The sequence below is a fragment of the Panicum virgatum genome, chromosome 6K (assembly GCF_016808335.1).
Source record: "Panicum virgatum strain AP13 chromosome 6K, P.virgatum_v5, whole genome shotgun sequence".
Taxonomy (NCBI): Eukaryota; Viridiplantae; Streptophyta; class Magnoliopsida; order Poales; family Poaceae; genus Panicum; species Panicum virgatum.
Window position 1 is genome coordinate 578,409 of NC_053141.1, and position 22,706 is coordinate 601,114.

Below are 22,706 nucleotides of genomic sequence, written 5' to 3' on the forward strand. Positions count from 1 at the left end.
GATGATACGAGTACAATTGTATTATTAAATGAACCTTATCTCACCGCGTGTTTGCTGTGTAACGGTAACCGATATAACTTGTACATCCGTTTCTTCTTTTGCACTCTATTGTTTTGGCGCTTTCTTTTACACGTGCTGCATGGGAGTTCTACGTAAATGTGTCGTTATGCTTTTTGTGATCAATCTATATTTCAATTGTTATTATTATGTTTTATTTATTATTCATACTAAAGCGATCATATATCATCAACAATAATACTAATTTTTGTTTTATCGACGAGAGTTAACTTGGAAGAGAGCACGAGAAGAGGATAGGGGAGACAAGGGCCGTGTTTGGATGTGGAGGGGTAAATTTGCCCCAAGGCAAATGTTTGATTCCAACCACTTTCCCCCAACAGTTTTACCCCATAAAGGTGTTTGGATTAGGGGTAAATATGGCTAGAAATAGCATTTAATGGTCAGGTAGTTAGGCTGCCAAGGGGATGGCGCCAACAGCAGCAGCCACAACAATGCCTAAAGTGCTCACATTTGTTTTCTAATGTCCATACACAACAACTTAATTTGAAATGTCCATACACAGCGGGTCCAACCCATCGTCGCCTGTGCCGTCGCCCTCCATCGTCCCGGCCTGACTGAGGAGCTAGGAATTTTGCAGAGGGGGCCGGCGACCACTGCATCAATGCGCGACGATGAGCAGAGCTGCAGATACAAGAGTTCAAGAAACGCCGCGAGCCCGCGACCTCGCCGTCGCTGCCGAGCTTGTGCAAGAAGAGCACGCAGTTGACGACCAGCGTCTCGTCCGGGTGCAGCTCCAGCTCCGTGGCTGGGTCGGCGGCGAGCTGCGGAATCGGAGGTTGAGGGAGCCGGCGAAGGCGCGGAGACGGTCGCCGGTGCGGAGGAGCACGTCGCGGTCGGGGCCGGCGGCCGTGGATCCGGACCTCGGGCGGACCGAGATCGGGGTCCGCGTGGACGGCGATGGGTTGCAAGAGCGGACGGCCGATGCGGTGCGGGAGGGGGACGGTGGCGGTGGATCTGTGGAGACAGGCGGTGGTGCGGGAGGGGGGCGGTGGCGGTGGATCTGGGGAGACGGGCGGCGCGGGAGGGGGGCGGATGCGGGACGGGCGGCGCGGGAGGGGGGCGGCGGCGCGGGAGGGGGGCGGATGCGGGACGGGCGCCGCGGGAGGGGGGCGGCGGCGCGGGAGGGGGGCGGATGCGGGACGGGCGCCGCGGGAGGTGGGCGGACAGGGCAATAATGGATCTACTTTTTGGTGGGCCCAAGACAAAATTTACCCCAATTTGACACCTAAGATGGGGTAACGGGAAATTGTGAGGTAAAACATTTATGCCAACAATTTTTACCCCTCATTTGGATGTTTGAGGTAAAAAATACATTCTTTTACCCTTTTTACCCCTTTTACATCTCCATCCAAACAAGGCCAAGGGGCGGTTTTGGCTCCCTCCCTCCGTTTTTCCCCCGCTCGCCCGCCCCTCCAATTTGGACTGACGCTCTCTCCTCTCCCCCCACCACTTCATCACCTCCACTCCGGGGTGCGCTCCCCCCGGCTTGCCGCGCGAGATCTCCAAAATTCCCCGCAAACCCTAGCCCCCTCTCCCTCTTGACCACTCGCCCCCGACACCTCGCGCTTCCCATTCCGATTTCGCCGCTGTTTCCTGGGGTCTGGCTGGGGCATGCTTTAGCTGCCCGCGTATGGCCTCCGACGGCGCCGCCAGCCGCCGCCCGCCTCTGGCCCAGCCTCCCAAGCGCTGCGCCGCGGGGGACCCGCTCCAGCCCGACCTCCTCACCTACAAGCGACGCCGCCGCGCCACCGACGGCAACGCCAGCGGGGGTAGCGCCGCCACATCCCGCCCCGACAAGGTACGCATTGCCCTCCTAGCCCTAGGCGGATCTGCTTTCCCTTCTTCTTTCTCTGCTACCGGGTGGATTTAGCAGCCCAGCTCCGGGGTGCCTTCAGCCAGCCCGCCAGAATTTCGTTTCTACTCTGCCGCAAGATTTCGTTTCCCAGATTCCCCGTTTCATGCCGCAATGTTTTGCCTAGGCTAGGTTTTCTTCAAATTCTCTGGCCTCCTCTTGCGGGACAGTCATGGCTTGGGCTTCCCAAGATTTATCATGTACCCCCCCTGCTTTCTTCCTGCGCAGAATCAGATGGGCATGGTGCCACACGCCTGCAATTCTCAGCACCAGATGCTTGCCAGGCATTGGAGAAGCTGGAGGGACATGCTGGAGGGCCTCCTGCAATCCCCTGCTGTCAACCAGGGCTCTGGAGGGATTCGGAGCTGCATTCGTGATGCGCTCAGACATAATAGCTGCCAGCCCCTGGAACTGGAACATGTCGGTAATCCCGTCCTTCAGATTCAACAAACTTCGGTTAATGATTAACCCCCCTTTTTTTCTTCCCTAACAAAAGTAGTAGTTTCTCTTTTGGTTTTCTGTATGTATCTACCAGGGGAACCTAGGTGAGAGCCGAGGAGGAGGCAGAGAGAACCCAAGTGCAGAGGTACGTCATGAAGAGAATAATGGTGCCTTGGTTAAGGCAGAAGACGCAACCGCAAACAATGGTTCCTTGGTTAAGTTAGAAAATGGAACTGCAGCATCATTGGAACCCAACAAGGCAATGTGCCATAATGCTCTCTTTGACATTCTAGTCTCCGAGAAGTTTGCCTTGCTGTGTGATTTGCTAGCTGCAACTTTCCATGTCAAAAAGCCTGATGATGTGATTGGCTTGCAAAAAATTGATGCCAAGATGAGAAATGGAGATTATGCGCAGAACCCGGCGCTGCTTGACCATGATATCAAACAGGTACCTCTTTGTTTGTTTCACTCATTTCTTCATTTATTTCTCTACTGTTTCCTGTGATAAGATAATGCTGTACCCGAGCATTTTCTGGGGACCCTGTTCTTTGAACGCTTGAGATTTGAAAATTGTCCCTTTTGATCACATAATTTCAAAACAGCCGGACAGTTGGTCAATGGAATGATTCTTTCCGTGTTGTGCTGCCTATTTAGGTCATTTTTTCCAGCACATTGGTTGATCCTTGCAAATTCTTCTAACCATCCAAGTTCCAAACAACAGAGTTGTGGTTGTGGGGGAGAAGGGTGCATGTTTTTCCTACTCCATTTAGCTAGAGTAGGTTAGGTGTGCTGCTCAACCAAAATGGCATATATGTGACCGGCTAACCACATAGCCTTGTTTCTCTACTGACTTGAGGCAAATCTGAGATCTAGGGGCTGTTTGGTTGCGGCCCTGCCAGGCAGCGCTGCCAGCTGCAGGCGTCGGGAGCAAACCAAACAGGCCCTAGTGCCTCCTTTCCTATGAAGGGTGCCTAATATCTGTTTTTCGTAGAAAGGGATCTGTTATCTTGTCTTCATGAATTCATGCTATGTCTCTCTCCACCAACGTCCTCCGCTGCCCTGAACCTCACCACACTAATTCCCTTGTGCCTCTCTCTTTTGGTGGACTACAAGGCTCAAGCTTGACCTTGACCCATCAGAGGATGCCATTAATGGATGCACATAAATCTGACATGGGCTGCAGCATGCTGCTGTGCAGTACTCAGTAAGGGCCTGTTTGGATCAAAGGATTTATACATGAATTTTGAAGGAATGTGTTCTGGAGGAAAGGAATTGAGTTGATGCGTTTGGAACAAAGGAATGGTTGGTTCTGTTCCGGAGGAAAGGAAAGAGGTGATGTGCAAAACGTAGGAAATAAAACATCCACTCCGACCCAAGGGATTGGATTTTCACTCGCTCTTTCCCATGGTCCATGCTGCTTGCTCCCTCCTCACGCCATGAACCCGCGCTAAGATTGGACGGAGCTGGCACGTCATAGCTGGGCAGTGATGGTCGAGGACTCACCCTTGCCGCAGATCCATCCCATCCCATAACTGATAATCTGGGCATCTCCATTACTATCAAGTGCCTGGATACAGCAGAGGGGATGGAGAGTAGCCTATTTCAGCTGTTGCCCATGGAGGAACTTAGTTAGATGTGGTGGATTTGGGCGGACAGTTTCTTCACTGTAGCGAAGAGAGAGGAAAGGCTAACAGGAGGGAGGGGCTGACAAGAAAGGATGCACAGGTGTTGGGTGGTACAGAGCAAACTTTTGTTTTCTCTTCTATAATTGCAATTGTGGGTCCCAGACTATACTTTTAACCACGTAGACGAGTACAGGAAATATTTATGCATCAAATTATGTGCACACCTACAAGCATCGATCATACTCAACGATAAAACGAGTTGTAATATTTTTTAGCTCCCATGTGATCATCCAAAATATTCCTGCAATCCAAACTCCTCAAAGTTTCCTTTCCTGCGTTTTGAGACCCCATAGTTTCTCACTTTACATCATATCTCATTCCTGTATTTTTCCCTATTCCTCTGTTTTACATTCCTTTGTTCCAAACAGGGCCTAAGTAGGTTTAAATCCATGTATTGTGACAAAGGTTTTATTTACCGTGTTCATTTCTTTTTTAAATTTAAGAAGACAAAAGGGATAACACAATCTTAATGTTTTGGGGCGCACGAGATGAGTGATTAGATTTGGTTTACTTATTAGTACCTTCTATACATCTCAAAGGCCAAAGCGGTTCTCTTATACTTGTTTTTCATTTTTTTTCTCGCCCATTTGTTTTTGTTCACGTACCAAACATCCACAATGGTCTTTCTTTCTTTCTTTTACTATTTATTTACATTAGCGCGTTCTCCACCACATCTTTCTGGTTTGAGACAAAGTTTTGGCATATTTGTTTCTTGTGTGTAGATATGGAAGAAGTTTGAACAAGTTGGTCAAGAAATGGTTGGTCTGGCGAGCAGTCTTTCAGTCATTTCACAAGCATCTTATCAAAAGCAGGTAAGCTGTTAGTTTTCCTTTACTGTTTCCTTGACATTAATGATGCTGCTAGGCTGCTAGCACCAAGATGGATAGATATTGACTCGGGAGATGTTATTATATTGTTGAAATCATTCCATTCGTGCTGGCCATTGGTAATAGAAATATTCTTTGTAGGCTTCTGGAATTTCAGAAATTGATGTGACTGAGCACAAGATAGAAGTAAGTGGTGTGCTATGAGCATGTATGCTAACCAATGTTTCATTGTTAGTATTTGTTAAATCCCGTTACTAATTGCATTCTTCATTAGGAAACAAGTTTGGTTGGTGTTGCCCACAAAGTCCCAAGGGAGTTGACTCCCCCTTGTGATTCTGGCCATTCAACTATACCAAAACGAATTGGGACATCTGGACCAGATGGAATTTGCAAGGATTGTGGCAGAAAGGCAGATAGCGAAGGTAGAATTATCTGTGATACATGTGAAGCTGTGTTCCATGTTTCATGTCTAAAGCCTGCCATTGATGATGTCCCAGCAAAATGGTACTGTCCCGCCTGCAATGAGTTAGACGCAGCTATAAAGAATAACAACAATGGCAAATCACATGAAGATTGCAATGTATGCGAATGGCTTGATTTCAAGGCGCCAGAAGAACATCCTCAGGATGCTAGTGGAACTGAGTTGGCCGTCAAAACACAAGAGAGCTCAGTCACAAGCATGGACGGAGATAGTGAACCAGACCTCTCAACTACTGCACTATCAAAGTTGTGCAAGCATTGTGGCACATGTGAAGATGAAGACAAGAAATTCTTGGTATGCGGCCATCCTTACTGCGCTTACAAGTTCTATCATGTCCTGTGCCTGAAACAAAGCCAGATTGCAAGTGAGAAGCAAAAGAACCGATCATGCTGGTACTGCCCATCTTGCCTGTGCAGAGGCTGCTTCAAGGCCAAGGATGATGAATGGACAGTCCTGTGCGATGGCTGCGATGATGCTTATCACATATACTGCATGAATCCGCCACGCAATACTATCCCAAAAGGTTCGTGGTACTGCACATCGTGTAGTGCGCGGAGGGCAGTGGATGGAATGCAGAAGTATGAGAAGTCGGTCCTGCAGAGTGTTATGCATGTTCCTGGTGCCAAAAGGTCGAAGGTGTTGGCAGGTGGTGCTCCAGAGAATAAGTAGCGGAAGAGGAGCAGCAGCGTGGATCAGCTTGAGAGGTGGTGCTTTCACAGGCTTAGGGTGAAAGGAAATGATTTTTTTTGGTCCCTCACTCCCCCTAAAGGGGTATACATTAGTCTGACAGCTTGAATAATGGGTTGTGTAGACACAGGAATGTCTTGTTGGCTGGTGAAGATGAGATGGTGGCTTATGTAGCTGGAGATGAAATGTTGATTCCCTCTTCTGTTTTTTTTTTCTTTTTCTGAATTGAAAATTATGGTGAATATTTTGAGTAGGCTGTTGTGGTGTTATGTTGTGTGTTGCCCTCCCTTACCTTGGGGCCGCACCTGACACCCTTGTTGACATGGTTTATTGATGATAGGTACATGTTGCTCACCTTTTATTTGTTGCGAAAGTTTCTTTATGCTATATCGCTAGCTGAATCAATAAGGCAGGTAGTGTGAGTGAGTGGGTACATGAACACCTTGATGGCTTCATCTTGTGTGTGTGAATTGTGATGGCTTGGTAACCTGAGTACACAACCCAGAAGACTTTGCAGAAGGCTGAGGGCTGGGTATAACTTTCTCCTGTATATCCAGCTGAATACTAACGTCTGTTGTGTGCTAAGGAGAAAATGTCTGTACGGTATGTGTTCCCTGGTGTCAATGCAATGTACCTGCTGTGGTGCCTAAATTAGTTGGGCAAGACTAGAAGAGGGACTGTGATGGATTTCTTGATAGCTGATGGTACCTAAGGGACAGGAGGCCTGACTGATAAGATTACCTAAAATTCATGGAAAAGCTGGCATGTGTGTGCATGTGGAAGGCCAAGTAGCAGCAGATGTAGTCGTCTCCTTCCTTAGAGAAGCAGGGATGAAAACCTTTTCTTCGTCAACCATCTACGTTCTAAAGCACGGCATAATATAGTAGTACTTAGGCAGCATCCCCGTCGATCTGAATCGGGTAAAGTCAGGATCCAGAAGCTAATAATTTCATGCGTTCACTGGAATCAGAAGCAGTAGACAGTTGTTTCATCATCATGTAGTATTCATTTTCTTCCAAGATGAGACAACTGAATTTAGGAGACGCCTCGTTTAGAATTACAAGACACGGGCAATTGAATTATATCCAGTTGAAGAAAACATTCCAAATTTCTATGGAAATGCCATGAAATACAGTCACTTTGTTCGGCAGCTCCAGCAGCCTCCAGCCCAATAATGTTTTCCTCTCACCCAGCTCCAGCACTAGCTTCCAGCCACCAGCCAGCCAACAGTATTTTTCTCTCACACCACTCTAGCCACCAGCTCCAGCCCAGCGAACAGAGTGAGTATGTTATAATAAACAACGTCAGGGTCGGGCCGGGCCGGGCCAGGCCGGGGGGGGGGGGGGGCACACGTAAGCTTGCTAGCTAAGGGAAAATGGCAGAAAAGGCCCACGTAACGCGTGGCAAATGCCAGCCAGGCCAGGCAGCACCACCGTCAGCTTTGACTCTTGAATTTCTTCCTGATGCTCGAGAAATATAATATATTACACACCGATTAGAAGTATTAAATATAAATTTACTATAAAATTAATTTTATAAATTGTGATTTAATCAGGAGACCAATCTATTAAATCTAATTAATTTATAATTTGACCACTAATTACTACAGTAACCATTCATAATTGTACACTAATTATAGTTAATAAATGTGTTTAGAGCTTTAATTGCAATTTATATAATTAGTGTTATATTAAGTTGACATCTGAACGATTGAATTGACATCAAATATTCGATGGAATAATAATTTAAAAAACCAAACGATCAATCACATCACACCAACTGAATTCCCAACCTAAAAACGAACGAACCAGCACGAGAATATCCCCTCGATCGATCGATCGTCTTCCTCCTCCGTCGTGCGGTGCTTCGCCGTCGCCCCCTCCCCTCCCCTCCCCTCCCCTCTTCTCTTCCTCGTCTCGCCTCCTATCCATCTATTCTATTCTAAGCCAACACCACACCACTTCCTGGCAAGAACCTTCTACAACAACGATGGATCACTGGGCGGGGGAGTCTCTCGTATCGGATTGATCAATCTCCACTGCTAAAAACAAGGTAAGAAATCGTCCACACCTGCGATCACATCTCTGCTCTCCACCACCGTCCCTCGCCCCAATCACGGGCGCTCTAAACTGCTCGACGCCCACCGCGCCGCTACCGTCGCGGCTCGGCCATCCACCCTTGGCTGTCGACGCCGCGGCCGGATCTCCTTCAATCTCCCCTGCCCATCGCCGTCGGCGCCGCCGGAACTCGGAATCCACCGCCGGCCGGAACGCCTTCCCCACCGGCCCCCCGGCCGTCCCGAATAATAGGCCTTGTTTCCGACCGCCAGAGCTGCTCCGCCGCCCACGTTGAGCGCCATGGATGGGCTGCGTCCGAGGTCGCGCAGCTCAAGCGCCACGCGGCCTTCCTTTCCCCGCCCCCGCGCGCAAGGGGGATCGGCAGGGATGGCCGCGCCACCCCGCACCGGCCTTCTACGGTCGGCCAATAACCGCACCGACCCACAAAACGGGTTCGCCTTGCCTCATCGCAGCTTCCCGTGTCGGCCCCGCCCATCCCCACTCCACCGCGCGCGGGGAACAGCAGGCGCGCCGCCGCCGTGGCCATGGTACGGTAGCTCATGCGCGTATTGGTGCTTCTAGATGGGGGCATCACTCGCCGCCGTCCACGTCGAGCTGGTGGAGCGCCTGCTCGCCAAGGTGCGGGCCGACGGCATCCTTCTCCCGTTGGCCACCGTGCGGCTCGTTAACAAGGCCGACGCGGCGACCCGGGTGTTCCGGTCCGGGAGGCTGAGTCCATCTGCGGCCCCATCTCGCGCTGCTCTGCTCGTCGCTGCTGCAGACGATAGCGAAATGCCGCGGAGCGCTCGACGCCATGGACCTTCTCGAGAAGATGGTGGCGTGGGGCATTCTCCCGGACCTGCAGACCTTCTCCGGCCTGACGGAGCACCTGGCCGGCGCCGGCGACCTCAAGGGCGCTGGGGCTGGTGCGGCAGTGCAAGCTCCAGCCCGACGGGTACATGTACAGCGTGCTGGTGAGGGCCTACTGCTAGCGGGAGCGCGCGCGCTGAGGGTGTTCGACGTAATGCGCGCGGCCCGCGTCACCCCCGACGCGCCCACCAAGGCGCTGCCGGTCAAAGTCTGTGGTGGGAGGGGAAGCTCCGGGAGGCCGCTCCAGTGGAGGAGAGGTGCGAGGATGTGTGGACAGCCAGCGCCGCGGACTTGAAGAAGGTGCTTGACATCGACTCTAGCTGCTTCGCTCATGGACAGCCAGCGCCGCGGACTTGAAGAAGGTGCTTGACATCGACTCTAGCTGCTTCGCTCAGCTTGACCTCATGCGTGCCGTGGCAATAGGCATTAGCCTGCCATTTCTTTTTCCCTTTTAACAGCCCTGCAAGTTGCTTTCATCTGTTTCTTGATGCTTTATCTGACCAGCTTTCATTCCTGGAGTTATTAACCTCCTGAGTTACTAAAAAGCTCGCATCCGCATGGTTATGTTATGTTGTAGGATCAAGTTGAGATTTCTAAACTCAAATGGATCTGTGCACTAAAACCCAGCCAACTCCTTTTTTTTTTTACATTTGTTACCTCAAATACTGAATGTAATAATGTTGTTACAAATAATACTAAAGTTTCTAAACTGGCAGCAATAGGTGTACTATTATGAATATTTAGTCTAAGTTGCCTCCAGTGGTTATCATTTAGTATAGGCTTTTTGTGATGTCCTCAAGTTCCATGAGCTTCATGTCTGTTCACATGCCTACAATTGATCAGGGCTTTTTGGTGCCCTGGAAGTACGACAGCAGTTTTGCATGATTTATATTAGAATTCGGGTTTAGATCTGTTCAGATGCCTACAAATTATTGAATTTGATATGATAAAGGAACACCTAATATTTTTGAATTCTACTACTTAAAATTTCCTTCTTTTATCTGTGCATTTTGGGCTTCTACTTTGTTGGAGTATATTGAGCCCATGTATAGAGGCCCATCTAGAGGCCCATGTGTAGGATCTATATATCCCACTCTTCTAGGGTTTGGAACAATACAAGCTATTATTCTCTCCTATCCTCTCTCTTACATGGTATCAGTTAGGGTTTCCTGGGCGTGGCTACTGTAGCCGCCACCGCCGGCGGCGCCATGGCCGGCCGGCAGCCGGCGCCGCCGCCCCCTTTCTCCTCCTTCCCTCCCCTCTCCTCTGCTCCCGGCGCCATCTCCTCCTCTGTTCCGTGCGCCTGGCCGCCGGCTTCTTGGCCCGCCGCCCCCTGGGCGCCCGCCGCTGTCGCCCTCACGGAGCTCGACGCGCCGCCCCACCCGCAGACGAATGCCGACGCGCCGGATCTGGCCTCCCTGGGCGCGGATCCGCCCGTCCTGGTGGCAGGGGGGCGCGAACGGGGCGAGCACTGCAGCCGCCGCCGCCGCCCTGGGCGCGGGCGAGCACTGCAGCCGCCGCCGCCGCCCTGGGCGCGGGCGGCGCGGGCGCTGACGCCGCCGCCGCCGCAGCAGCCGCCATGGCCGCGGGCGCGGGGGCGCCGACGCCGCTGCCGCCCAGGGTTCTGGACCCCGGCCCGCCCCGACCGTTCCCACCAGGCTCCTGCCCTCTTCCTCTGCTCCTCGCGCCGCCGAGATCACCATCGCCGCGCCCTTGGTCGCCGCCACGCCCGTGAACGCCGACCTCTCCTCTGCCCTGCGCCTCTGGACTCCGCCCTGCGCGTATGAGGCCGCGGAGGGGACTGTGCCCAGGCTGTTGGAGGATGGGCCAGGGGGCGGCGGCACGTTGGGTCCCGGCCCAGGAAAAGGTGGCCCATCTTCCACACCTCCCCATGGGCCGCCACTACCTCCTGTGGCCGTCGTGGGTGCCGCAGACATCGCACGCGCCGCTGCCGTCGCCGTGTTGCCTGCCGTCGCCACCCGGGCCGCCCAGGCCACGCCACCGGTCCGTTCGAGCGCTGATGCAGCCTCCCCCACCGCTCCTGCAGCGACTGGCGTGGGGGCCGTCGGGGCCATGGGACTGCTGCAGCAGCCGCTCGCCGCTGCCAGGGCCGCGGCCGCCACCCAGGCCGCCCACGGCGCTGCTACTCCCGCCTTCCTTCCTTGGCCTGCGCTCGGGATGCCCCCCGCGGCGCGGCCGTGGCCCCAGGACGCGCCACCGCCGCCAGGGCCGCCTTCCCCGTGGGCCTCCGCCTCCTGGCCTGCCGTCGCCGCACCCTGGGCCGCCGCCGCCGCCGCCTCTGCTCACGGCGTGGCGTTGCCCCCTGGCGCTGGATCCACGGCCTCTGCCGCCGCTCCTCTGTTCCCGGGCGTGGGGGCCGCCCCTCCTTTGTTCCAGGCCGCCGCCCAGGCGCCTCCTCTGCTCCAGGGCGCGGGCCGCGCCACGCACGCCGCCGCCGCCGCCTTTGTGGTCGCCGTCGCGCCCGCCGCGCACGCTGCGCCGGCCGCGCGGGCCGTCGCCTCCCTCGCTGCCGCGCAGGCCGCGCAGGCCCAGGCCGTCGCGCTCGCCACGCAAGGGGTGGGCCCTCGTCCTCAGCCCCAGCCGGCGGCCATGCTCGCCGCTGCTGCCCCTCTCTTTGCGCCGTTTGCGCCGTTCTGGCTACCGCCGCTCCACCCAGCCAGCAGCCGACCTGGCCTGGGGGGTGGGACCAGAACTTACTGGCGCCGTCCTTGAGCGCCACGGGGCGGACGCAGCCGGTCAGCACCGAGTGGATCGCCGACTCAGGTGCCTCCTTCCACACCACCCCACATGTCGGTATTCTCTCGTCTGTCCGACCCCCACACCCCTCTTGTCCTTCTTCCATCATGGTTGGTGATGGGTCTTGCCTTCCTGTCACCGCCGTGGGTTCTGCTCCTGGATCTTTTCGTCTTTCCAATGTCCTTGTTGCTCCTCAGATGGTTCATAATCTTCTTTCCATTCGTCAGTTTACAACTGACAATTCTTGTTCCATCGAGTTTGATTCTTCTGGCCTCACTGTAAAGGATTTGGTCTCCCGACATCCGCTACTCCGGTGTGATAGTACGGGGCCCATTTACACCCTTCGCCTTCCTTCTTCCGCTGCACCACTCTCGCCTTCTTCTTCGCCCTGGCCGCCTTGGTCTGCCGCTTTTGCTGCGACGCCGTCTTCCACCACCTGGCACCGCCGTCTTGGTCACCCTGGCCGCGACGTTCTGGCTCAGCTCAGTCGTAGTACCGATGTTCCTAGTACTAGGGCTCCTGCTGAGCCCCTCTGCCATGCGTGCCAGCTCGGTCGTCATGTTCGGCTCCCTTTTTCTTCTTCTTCTTCGCATGCGAAGCATGCATTTGACCTTGTTCACTGTGACCTGTGGACCTCTCCTGTACTTAGCCTTTCTGGTTATAAGTACTATCTGGTGGTGGTCGACGACTTCTCGCACTACTCTTGGATGTTTCCTTTGCGCGCCAAGTCTGAGACCTTCTCCACCCTCCTCCACTTCTTTGCCTGGGTGTCCACTCAGTTCGGTCTCACCGTTAAGGCCGTCCAGTGTGACAACGGGCGGGAGTTCGACAACTCCACCTCCCGTTCTTTCTTCCTCTCTCGGGGTGTTCAGCTGCGTATGTCTTGTCCGTATACCTCTCCTCAGAACGGCAAGGCTGAGCGGATGATTCGCACGACGAACGACGTCGTGCGCACCCTTCTGATCCAGGCTTCTCTGCCCCAGCGCTTCTGGGCTGAGAGCCTCCACACCGCCACCTACTTGCTCAACCGTCTTCCGTCCACTGCTTCTCCTGCTCCCACTCCACACCATGCTCTTTTCGGTACCCCTCCTCGCTACGACCACCTTCGGGTTTTCGGGTGTGCGTGTTACCCTAACACCTCCGCCACTGCTCCTCACAAGCTGGCGCCCCGCTCGACTCATTGTGTGTTCCTTAGTTACTCCTCTGACCACAAGGGGTACCGATGCTTTGACCTCACCTCTCGCCGCGTCCTGATCTCCCGACACGTCGTCTTTGACGAGTCGGATTTCCCCTACTCTACCTCCTCTACACCTTCTCCTGACCCCGAGCTGGAGTCTCTGTTTCCGATTGACCCGGTGGTTCAGCCACCGTTACCTGTCTGTCCTTTTCCTGCAGGTTTTCCCGGCACGCCAGCACCGTTTCCGGTGATCCCTGCTGCGCCAAGCGCGGGCCCGGTGCCCGCGGTCGCGCCACGCGGGGTCCCCGGACCTCCGGTCGTGCCGCACGCGGACCCGGTGTCACCCGCTGCACCACGCGCGGCCCCGGTGCCTTCACCTGCACCTGCGCGGTACGCTCAGCCGGTGTAGGTGTACCGGCGTCGCTCGGCGCCGACCCCGACACCGCAGCGGTACGCTGAGCCGGTGCAGGTGTACCGGCGTCGTTCGGCGCCGACACTGGCGCCGCCTCCTGCTCCAGAGGCTCCTGCGACGCCGACGCCGGAGCCGTCGCTGCCGCCGCCTCCTCCGGCTCACTCTCGAGCCGAGCCGGAGGTATACCACCCGCCAGTCATCCATCGGGATCCTCGGCATATCCATCCCATGGTGACTCGGCGGATGGCGTCTCAGGCCGCGACTCTCTCCGCCACCGAGGGAGAGCCGCGGGTCTCTCCGGTACCCTCCTCTGTCCGCGACGCCTTGGCGGATCCTCACTGGCGTCGTGCGATGGAAGAGGAGTACGCGGCTCTTCTTGCCAACCAGACGTGGGATCTCGTGCCGCGTCCGTCTGGTTGCAATGTGGTGACTGGCAAGTGGATCTGGACGCATAAGCGTCGGGCTGATGGCACACTGGAGCGCTACAAGGCTCGCTGGGTTCTCCGGGGGTTCACTCAGCGGCCTGGTGTTGATTATGATGAGACCTTCAGCCCAGCCGTGAAGCCCGCTACGGTACGCACGGTCCTTTCGCTTGCGCTCTCGCGCTCTTGGCCTGTGCACCAGCTGGACATGAAGAATGCGTTTCTTCACGGCACCTTGTCAGAGATTGTCTACTGCTCTCAGCCAGTGGGATTTGTGGACTCGAGTCGTTCGGATATGGTCTGCCGGCTCAACAAGTCTCTCTATGGACTGAAGCAGGCTCCTCGGGCTTGGTACTCTCGGTTCGCCACGTTCTTGATGACACTGGGATTCACCGAGGCCAAGTCTGACACGTCTCTCTTCATCTACCGCCGTGGGGATGAGACTGCCTATCTGCTACTATATGTCGACGACATTGTGCTCACAGCTTCCAGTCCGCAGTTGCTTCAGAGTGTCATCTCCTCTCTGCAGCGGGAGTTCGCTATGAAGGATCTCGGTCAGCTCTACCACTTCTTGGGCGTCACTATTGAGTCTCGCCCGTCTGGTCTTCTCCTTCACCAGCGGCAGTACGCCCTCGATATTCTGGAGCGGGCTGGGATGACTGATTGCAAGCCCTGCTCCACTCCAGTCGACACTCTGGCGAAGCTGTCTGCTGATCTGGGTGCTCCGGTGGATGATCCTACTGCCTACCGGAGTCTGGCCAATGCTTTGCAGTACCTCACCTTCACCAGGCCGGATCTCACCTATACTGTTCAGCAGGTCTGTCTCCATATGCATGATCCCCGGGAGTCACACCTTGCTGCGCTGAAGCGTCTCCTCCTGTACGTCCGTGGCACTGTGGACCTCGGCCTGGTACTTCACCGCTCGTCCTCTGCTGAGCTGGTAGTCTACACCGACGCTGACTGGGCTAGCTGCCCGGACACTCGTCGCTCCACCTCCGGCTATGCCGTCTTCTTGGGCAGGAACCTGGTCTCCTGGTCGTCCAAGCGGCAGCCGGTTGTCTCCCGCTCCAGTGCCGAGGTGGAGTACCGGGCTGTCGCTAACGGTGTGGCGGAGGCGTCCTGCCTACGACAGCTCTTGGCGGAGCTCCACAGCCCGCTCGCCAAGAGCACACTCGTCTATTGCGACAACGTCAGCGCCGTGTATCTCTCCACCAACCCCGTCCAGCATCAGCGGACGAAGCACGTGGAGATCGACCTACACTTCGTGCGCGACAGAGTCGCAATCGGCGATGTTCGGGTACTCCATGTCCCGACTACCTCCCAGTTTGCTGACATCTTCAATGTAGCCGGTGGCTAGTTGTGGCTGCGGGGGGTATTAGCCCTTTTTGTACTCTCATTTTGCCCAGTCTTGAACACCGCTGCGTCGGTTGTTCAGACTGCGGGGGGGGGGGGGGGGGGGGGTGTTAGCTTTCTTGTGGTCCAGTCTTGAACACCGCTGCGCCGGTAGTTCAGACTGCGGGGGGGGGGGGGGGGGTGTTGGAGTATATTGAGCCCATGTATAGAGGCCCATCTAGAGGCCCATGTGTAGGATCTATATATCCCACCCTTCTAGGGTTTGGAACAATACAAGCTATTATTCTCTCCTATCCTCTCTCTTACATACTTCAATCTCTGGTTTCTGTGCCATCAACACTAAGATATGCTGCTAAAAACTTTTGCCCCTCTTGTCACAATAATTTCTTATCTTTTCCATAGCGGTTTTGTGAAAGCATGGGGTAAAGTACATAGCAACCATCAATATTTTGTTTTCTTTTGATGTTGATGTTTTCCTCAAAAGATGGATTCCTTTGATGTTCTACAGGTAAAGTAGTTGTACAAAATCAGTCAAAATTTTCATCAGGTGGTCCAGTAGAGCCCCTCCTTTATTGAATCCAAACTTGATGATGATTGATGTTGTAGTCAGGTAGTCCAGGCTTTCTTAGCAAATTGTGTTTCATTAGTATATATGCAGTCAAGGCAACTATTATGGATACCGCAAGGTATACATATATGCACGCCTATTTGCAGGTCAGATATTGTTATGGTACCATGGCTGTGTCATAATGTGATGTGTTCATGATTGCAGGCAATTTATGAACAATTGCTTCTAAACTTCCTTTTACTATGATTTTAAGTACCTTCAGGTTCCCCAAACCTATTATTTCCTACTAGCTTATGTTTCCAATTCTTGTTTGTATTCATGATTGCAGGTAATTGATTAACCGCTGCTTCTAAAACTTCCTTTTACTAGAATTTTTAAGTACCTTCAGGTACCCAAACCTATTTCCTACTAGCTTATGTTTCCAATTCTTATTGCTTTGCATATTGTTCAAGATTTCAGCATAGTTTGTACCCTGATGGTTTTTTGGTGGGGATATTGTTCAAGATTTCAGCATAGTTTAGGTGTCAAGAAGGAAACTTGAATTGGGTGATTTTTCTGATGCAAAGTAGCTCAGTAAGCATTTTTATTTGTTAGCACTTATTCTACTTATTTGTTTTAGACAATAAAGATTAGCTGTATGTCCATGATAACTTAACCTTGTGAATGATATATCCTGCCTACTAACATTTATTTGATCTGGCACGTTTCTTCACCCTTTCCCCATTTACCACAGTTACTACAAACGGTAGCTACTTCTATGAATTTCTTGGGGCACCATACATGGAATGTTCTTTCTTGCTGCTGCAGTTTCTTATTTCTATGCTCCATGGGAATGTATAGATTGTACCTTGAGATGCTTTCAATGATACCCACAAATGGTCATTGCCTGATTAAATACTTGATCATTGCTCACTCCTACTTTCCATTGTGTCCACCTCAGATCTTACTAGGTAAGTAGATGGTTTACAAGATAGATAAATCATGAATCGAGTTCGAGGTTCTTGCATACTTGTATGGGCAGCGTCCATAGGGCTGAGATCGTGGCAGTTGGCGGTGCCCTAATGTAAATTGTAATAATTGCATCTTTTATTTGAAAAGCTATGTATGTAGTTTAGATGGTTCTTCCATTAAGAATCGATATCTAGAGATTATAGAATAAAAATTATTGGATATGGTCATTGTCTTCTCCGTTAATTTAATACGTATGGAGAAAATCACAATAATAGGTGTTATTTTGAATTAGTTCAACCCACTCAACTATATTGTAAATGGGAAAAAAATTGGTTATTGTTGTAATGCACAGATAAATTCATCGGATTTCTAATTTCCCAAAGCATGTCACATGGCAGCTGCATATCCTTTGTCAATTGTTGAATGAGTAACAGAGAAATCTAAGTTCTTTGAAACTCAGTAGAACCATAAATTCAAGATATTTGGCTGGTTGGATACCGGATACCACTCGTTTCTGTTCTCCTTACCTTGCATTTTGCATAGTTTATTAAAATAATAATTATTTTGATTAAAGTTTATGTGACCGCAGCAGCGCACGGGCCATTACCTAGTTAATACTAAAGATTGTTGATATACATAGGGAGGCGCTGGCCGGTTTCTCTTGGTTCCTACCCACCCAATCCTTTGCTCCCCTTCCATGGAGGACGGCAAGATGGGGAACGCCACCACCATCCGCACGGTGCTCGCCATCCTCCAGTGGTGGGGCTTCAACGTCACCGTCATCATCATCAACAAGTGGATCTTCCAGGTCTGTCAAACAGCCCAATATTCTTCATCTGCTTCTCTTTCTCCCTAAATTTGATTGGTTGATTGATTCGTTCATTCATCATATTTTTTTTCTATCCCAATTTCTGGAAATTATTCCTTTGTCTATAATATTCATAAGGGAATTTAGGGGCTGATCCATGAGTATATAGGACTCAAAAGGTAGCGCATTTCATGCCAGAGATTGTCCTTTTGTTTCTTCCCATGGGTGCAGATGATTTGCCAATAGTGCTGTGGTGTTGTAGTGTTTTGATAGAAACAAAAAGGATACCATCTTTACGCCTAAAAATTGTTCCACTTGGTTATTTGCAGTTAGGTTCGGAACGTTTATGACGAAGAACAGTATGATACTTTTCTTTTCTTTTTTTTGTTCTATCATGGACAATTAAGGGAATCTGTTCATGGATTTTGAGGTTAACTGAGAAAGATAGTGTGTAAAGGACTTGCAGGGAAAATGACTCACTGGATAACCCTTTCTTTGACAATCTTGCTAGCATAAAGTACAGCTGAAAAAAAAAAGATCCATGAAGATCATTAGTTTGGTTCCAGTCTTCCATATGGGCGTCCAATCTTCAAAGTTAATTGTAATTATGGTGGTCCTGGAAACAGTAGCTGTGCAATCAAATTTATTTGTGAAAACTATAGTGCTACCTGTGTTAGCTATATATCCTGACATTTTTATTTTGACAAACAAAAGTTAATAAAAGAGAGTGAGTGCACGGGTAGCAATAGCATCCAAGTTTCACGTCTGTGCAGTCATCCAATTTCGTAGACCACAGCCAAGTACTTAAGTTTGCAATCATGCATGTTCCTCAAGATTGTGCTTTACTAAATGTTGTTAGACTGAGCAGCTAAGGATCATCGTTGACTCCAGCAGACTCAGTACGTATGCCCTGAGGATAGTTAGGACCCAAACATTTCCCTTCAGGTTTTTTCTCCCCGAGATTGTTTCTTTGAGGGGAGCTTGAAAAATAGCAGTATATTTCTTCTCTCTTGACTTGACACGCTAGCTTGGTAGTGAGATGTATTGATTCTTTATTTATTATAAATGATCTGTCTCGTGAACTAGTGCAAAACTGTAAATAAGCCTAGAAGGCAAAAAAACATGCTAGTAAGATATTGCCCTGCTTGCTGTGTTCTTTAAGAAACCCTCTGCTAGCACGTGGTGTATGCTCTCTGTCAGGAAGACCCTTAAAGAAGGAGCTTTCTTTCCCTTTTTCATTTATTTGAATTGACTTTCATTGCTTAAATGTTGAAAAAAGGGGTCTTTGCAACTTGCTTGGCACAAAGGCACCAACTTGACTATTTTGAATTTGAATTTGGCAGAAATTGGAGTTCAAGTTTCCTCTGACTGTGTCATGCGTCCACTTCATATGCTCTTCTATTGGAGCATATATCGCAATCAAAGTGCTGAAAACAAAGCCGTTGATCGAGGTTGCCTCGGAGGATCGATGGAGAAGGATATTCCCAATGTCATTTGTATTCTGCATAAACATCGTGTTGGGGAATGTCAGCCTGCGCTACATTCCAGTCTCCTTCATGCAGACAATAAAATCTTTCACTCCTGCAACAACAGGTTAGCGATCTGATCTTGTCATCCAATGTTTCCTGTGTTAAGTGTTTCAGCAATTTCTGACCAGTCTATTCCACTGCGATACAGTGATTCTTCAGTGGTTGGTCTGGAGGAAATATTTCGAGTGGCACATCTGGGCTTCTTTGATCCCAATAGTGGGAGGGATTCTGCTGACTTCCATAACTGAGCTGAGCTTCAACACGTTTGGCTTTTGTGCTGCCATGGTGGGCTGCCTGGCCACATCCACAAAGACCATCCTGGCAGAGTCCCTGCTCCATGGATACAAGTTTGACAGGTAGAAGATGATGTCGTTTACCTTTTCATAAAAGGAAAAAGAAAGAAAGAGACTATCTTGTTGATTATAGGTTTGGCATCTGACATTTGGTATGAACAATTCTACCATTTCTATGTACAGCATCAACACGGTGTACTACATGGCACCATTTGCGACGATGATCCTGTCAATTCCAGCAATCGTGCTTGAAGGCAGCGGCGTGGTGAGCTGGCTCTACACCTACGACTCTGTGGCCCCTGCGCTGGTGATCATCATCACGTCGGGGGTGCTGGCCTTCTGCCTCAACTTCTCCATCTTCTACGTGATCCACTCGACGACGGCCGTGACCTTCAACGTGGCCGGCAACCTCAAGGTGGCGGTGGCGGTGCTGGTGTCGTGGATGATCTTCCGGAACCCCATCTCGGCGATGAATGCCGTCGGCTGCGCCATCACCCTTGTCGGCTGCACCTTCTACGGCTATGTGAGGCACCTCATCTCGCAGCAGGCCACCGCCGCGCCGGGCCCGCGCACGCCCAGAGGCCGCATGGAGATGCTGCCGCTCACCGGCGAGAAGCAAGGCGACAAGATTTAGCAGCAGCTACCCCCATCTTCTTCATACTGTCGATATCATTAGGAAAGAATAAACCAGCATATATACATCTGATTTAACAGCCTTTCAGCATGGATCATCAGGAAATTTTTGGCATATAGAAGAGAAGCGAAATGGCACTAGTTTCAGTCGAGTTGGTGTAGAGCTTCGTAAAAGAATTGCTGATTTTTTTTGCTGCTCATACTAGCATCTTTGTCTGTCTTTGTTTATGGTCTTGATGACGATGATATATTTGGTAACCCAGATTTTGTTGATGTCATTGTTGTTACAACTGTTCATCTTTTTTCACCGTTTAGATTACAGTCAGAAATTATTTGGTGTCAGATTCTGATATGAAATCTTCTGTCTGTGTCGCTTGAATAAAAACTTCGACAACATATATATACGAAATAATTTTCAAATCATTGGCAAGTGGAATGAACTGCGTCCTGATTGTGAAAGCTAATGGGATTCCTGTCCCATCAGCTCTGTATCGGATGGGAATAACATGGCAGCAGAAACTCTTCACTTGGCAATCGGAAGCTGAAAAAATTAGTCTTTATATTCCACTACAACAAATGTGTATGTGTGGATCCAAAACGCTACTCACTTTGCAATTTGAAAAAGAAACAGTGCAGGAAGAGAACTAGGGAAAAGAAAAATAAAAAGCAATAAATCACACGCTCGGTGGGACTCGAACCCACAATCCTTTGATTAGAAGTCAAATGCCTTATCCATTAGGCCACGAGCGCTTGTGCGGTAGCAGGGCACAGGAAAGAAATTTATTGAACTTTGCAATGGTTTAAAGAACTTGTTTTGCTCTTAACCTTGACATAGCAAGTGCGCATCTGTTATTTTTAGGTATTATGATTGATAATAACTAAAATGGCACGAATAAAAGCCTATACCCTTTTTCACTGTCTTGACGCTTTGTCGAGACAAATGCTGGTTATTAGGTGAGTGAGTTGTTGTGTACTGTATTTTAGGTATTAGTTTGGTCCTGTTATTCATATAGAGTACATACTTTTGCGAAACTACTGGGTCTTTGCATTGATTGAGAAATCAAAGCCGCAGGTGAAGGTAGGTAACAAATCAAAGCAGAGTCCCGGATTGATTCCATAGAGACAAGACTTGCTCGTGGCATGGCACTCGATGGAGTAGGAAGGATTGGATGCTGCCTCCTTCCCACGCAGCACATTTTCTGGATTCCGAGCTGGCAATCGATCCAAGCATGCAGGCTGCAGATATGACAGCATGATGACTCGACTCGATGGGGTGCGTGGCTCTCTCATGGATGGCTTGCAATTGCATTGGGGAAGAAGCAGGAAGGAAAGCAACAAGGCAGCTAGATCCTGCAAAAAGCGCCCCAACTTTGCAGCTCCCATCTCATCCCGGCCTCTTTCATCTTTCTTTCTTTCTTTCTTTCCTTATAGCTGGAGGGGAGGGCCTTTACAACTTGCTTGCTTGGCCGTCAAAAGGTGATACTACGTATCTCTGCTTCCATGCCTATGCATATGCTGGCCTACTAGGTTGGTACTAGCTAGCTAGTAGCCTCTTGTTTTCAAACATGAACTCAATTCGGTTTGGGCCATGTTTGGTTAAGGGTCACATCACAATTTCACAAAAAAACGAATGTTCGCATGAAATACTAAATGAATTCTATTTGCAAAACTTTTTCAGGGATGAGTGTAACTTTTCGAGACGAATCTAATGACTCAAGTTTCATCATGATTAGCTACAGTGATGCTACAGTGACCGCGCTCAATTATTCACTAATCGTACGGTCAAAAACCTCATTAGTTAGAGTAACTGCTACAGTACCATAGTTGTGGAGGTAATTTTGTAATTAGACTTTATTTAATACCCTTAATTGATGGTCAAAGTAATAAAAAGTTTTCATGAAAACATTTTCACGGGTAAACCAAACATGGTCTTGATCCAGTTTGAAAAAACTCAAGATGACTGCGGCCTTTCTCCCTTGCTTGTCTTGTCTTTGCAGCCTTGCTTCTTGCATTGTCGTCCCGGAATGAATCGCATTGCTTGCATTGGCCTGTGTATGCCTTCATTGCCTTGAGCAGTATCTTCATCATCAATCATCGTGCATAGTCGATCATCAGCTGTCAGTCAGCCACTCAATTAGCTAGCTAGTGCCTTGTAATTTGCATTGCAGCCGATCTTGATTGACGGGCGCATCATATCAATCATGGCGATGGAGTCGTATCGTCATTGATCGATTGCAAATAAAGCAGGTGGGCACGCATCATGAGTTGTGTTTGTATTTTCCAGAAACCTAGGAGCAGTCGAGGAGGTGCAGAGCAGAGAAAGAAAGGCCAAGGGGATTGGTAGTAGTCCGTCTGTGTCCTGTGAACCTTGTATGTATGCAGAATATGCAATCGATCAATCGATTGTTGCAGAGCAGTCAGTACGTCCATGAACAACCTGTGACGGAACCGCCAAATTAAAACTCTAATTAAGCGTAATGGCCGTCATTTAAACATATCGGGCGCATTAGCTTAATGGCTTAATTTGGCGATCCTTTCTCAACCCACGGCCCGATCGAAACAACACCGGAAGTCCCACGCGAAGGCGGGCACAGATGGTACAAGCACGACACAATATTTTAAAATACATTCACAACAAGATTCTGGAACGTTTAATTTTACAAACCGAGATCAAATATCCATATACAGTACATAAGTTGCATAATTTACAAAAACTTTACAATAGTTATGACTGAAGTTCGAATATAAAAGATCTCACTACCACTCTAGCTTCCATTAGTTTTGAACTTTCAAGACCAGTCAGACCGGTTCTCCCATCCAGTCGG

General features: G+C 50.4%; 4 protein-coding genes and 1 non-coding gene across 11 annotated transcripts; 4 read left to right on the forward strand and 1 right to left on the reverse strand.

The window, feature by feature from the left end:
- The first annotated feature begins 689 nt into the window (after window positions 1–689).
- Window positions 690–1,253, forward strand: LOC120639284 (glycine-rich protein DOT1-like). The gene has a single exon (XM_039915256.1). It carries the CDS (start codon window positions 690–692, stop codon window positions 1,251–1,253), a length of 564 nt encoding a protein of 187 aa, XP_039771190.1.
- Window positions 1,254–1,490: 237 nt separating this feature from the next.
- LOC120711096 (PHD finger protein EHD3-like) lies at window positions 1,491–6,419 on the forward strand. Of its 2 annotated transcripts, XM_039996502.1 has the most exons (7): window positions 1,491–1,876; window positions 2,159–2,350; window positions 2,466–2,819; window positions 4,779–4,868; window positions 5,025–5,069; window positions 5,158–5,305; window positions 5,381–6,419. In XM_039996502.1, the coding sequence occupies exons 1-7, from the start codon at window positions 1,709–1,711 to the stop codon at window positions 6,031–6,033; spliced, it is 1,650 nt and encodes a 549-aa protein (XP_039852436.1). In that variant the 5' UTR covers window positions 1,491–1,708; the 3' UTR covers window positions 6,034–6,419. The 2 variants fall into 2 exon arrangements, with proteins under 2 accessions (XP_039852436.1, XP_039852435.1); XM_039996501.1 differs by having other exon boundaries at window positions 1,492–1,876; window positions 5,158–6,419.
- Window positions 6,420–7,878: 1,459 nt separating this feature from the next.
- Window positions 7,879–20,175, forward strand: LOC120711097 (UDP-galactose transporter 1-like). 6 transcript variants are annotated; one of them, XM_039996505.1, is made up of 6 exons: window positions 7,879–8,103; window positions 15,996–16,240; window positions 17,259–17,426; window positions 18,770–19,019; window positions 19,104–19,311; window positions 19,432–20,175. In XM_039996505.1, the coding sequence occupies exons 2-6, from the start codon at window positions 16,226–16,228 to the stop codon at window positions 19,880–19,882; spliced, it is 1,092 nt and encodes a 363-aa protein (XP_039852439.1). In that variant the 5' UTR covers window positions 7,879–8,103; window positions 15,996–16,225; the 3' UTR covers window positions 19,883–20,175. The 6 variants fall into 6 exon arrangements, with proteins under 6 accessions (XP_039852439.1, XP_039852443.1, XP_039852440.1 ...); XM_039996509.1 differs by having other exon boundaries at window positions 15,996–16,055; XM_039996506.1 differs by having other exon boundaries at window positions 16,120–16,240.
- LOC120639285 (Holliday junction resolvase MOC1, chloroplastic-like) lies at window positions 8,923–16,007 on the forward strand. The gene is made up of 3 exons (XM_039915257.1): window positions 8,923–9,245; window positions 10,637–11,387; window positions 15,996–16,007. Exons 1-3 carry the CDS (start codon window positions 8,923–8,925, stop codon window positions 16,005–16,007), a joined length of 1,086 nt encoding a protein of 361 aa, XP_039771191.1.
- A 383-nt stretch (window positions 20,176–20,558) lies between the features above and the next one.
- TRNAR-UCU lies at window positions 20,559–20,631 on the reverse strand. The gene has a single exon. It is a non-coding gene; the product is annotated as a tRNA-Arg (tRNA).
- Window positions 20,632–22,706: the final 2,075 nt, after the last annotated feature.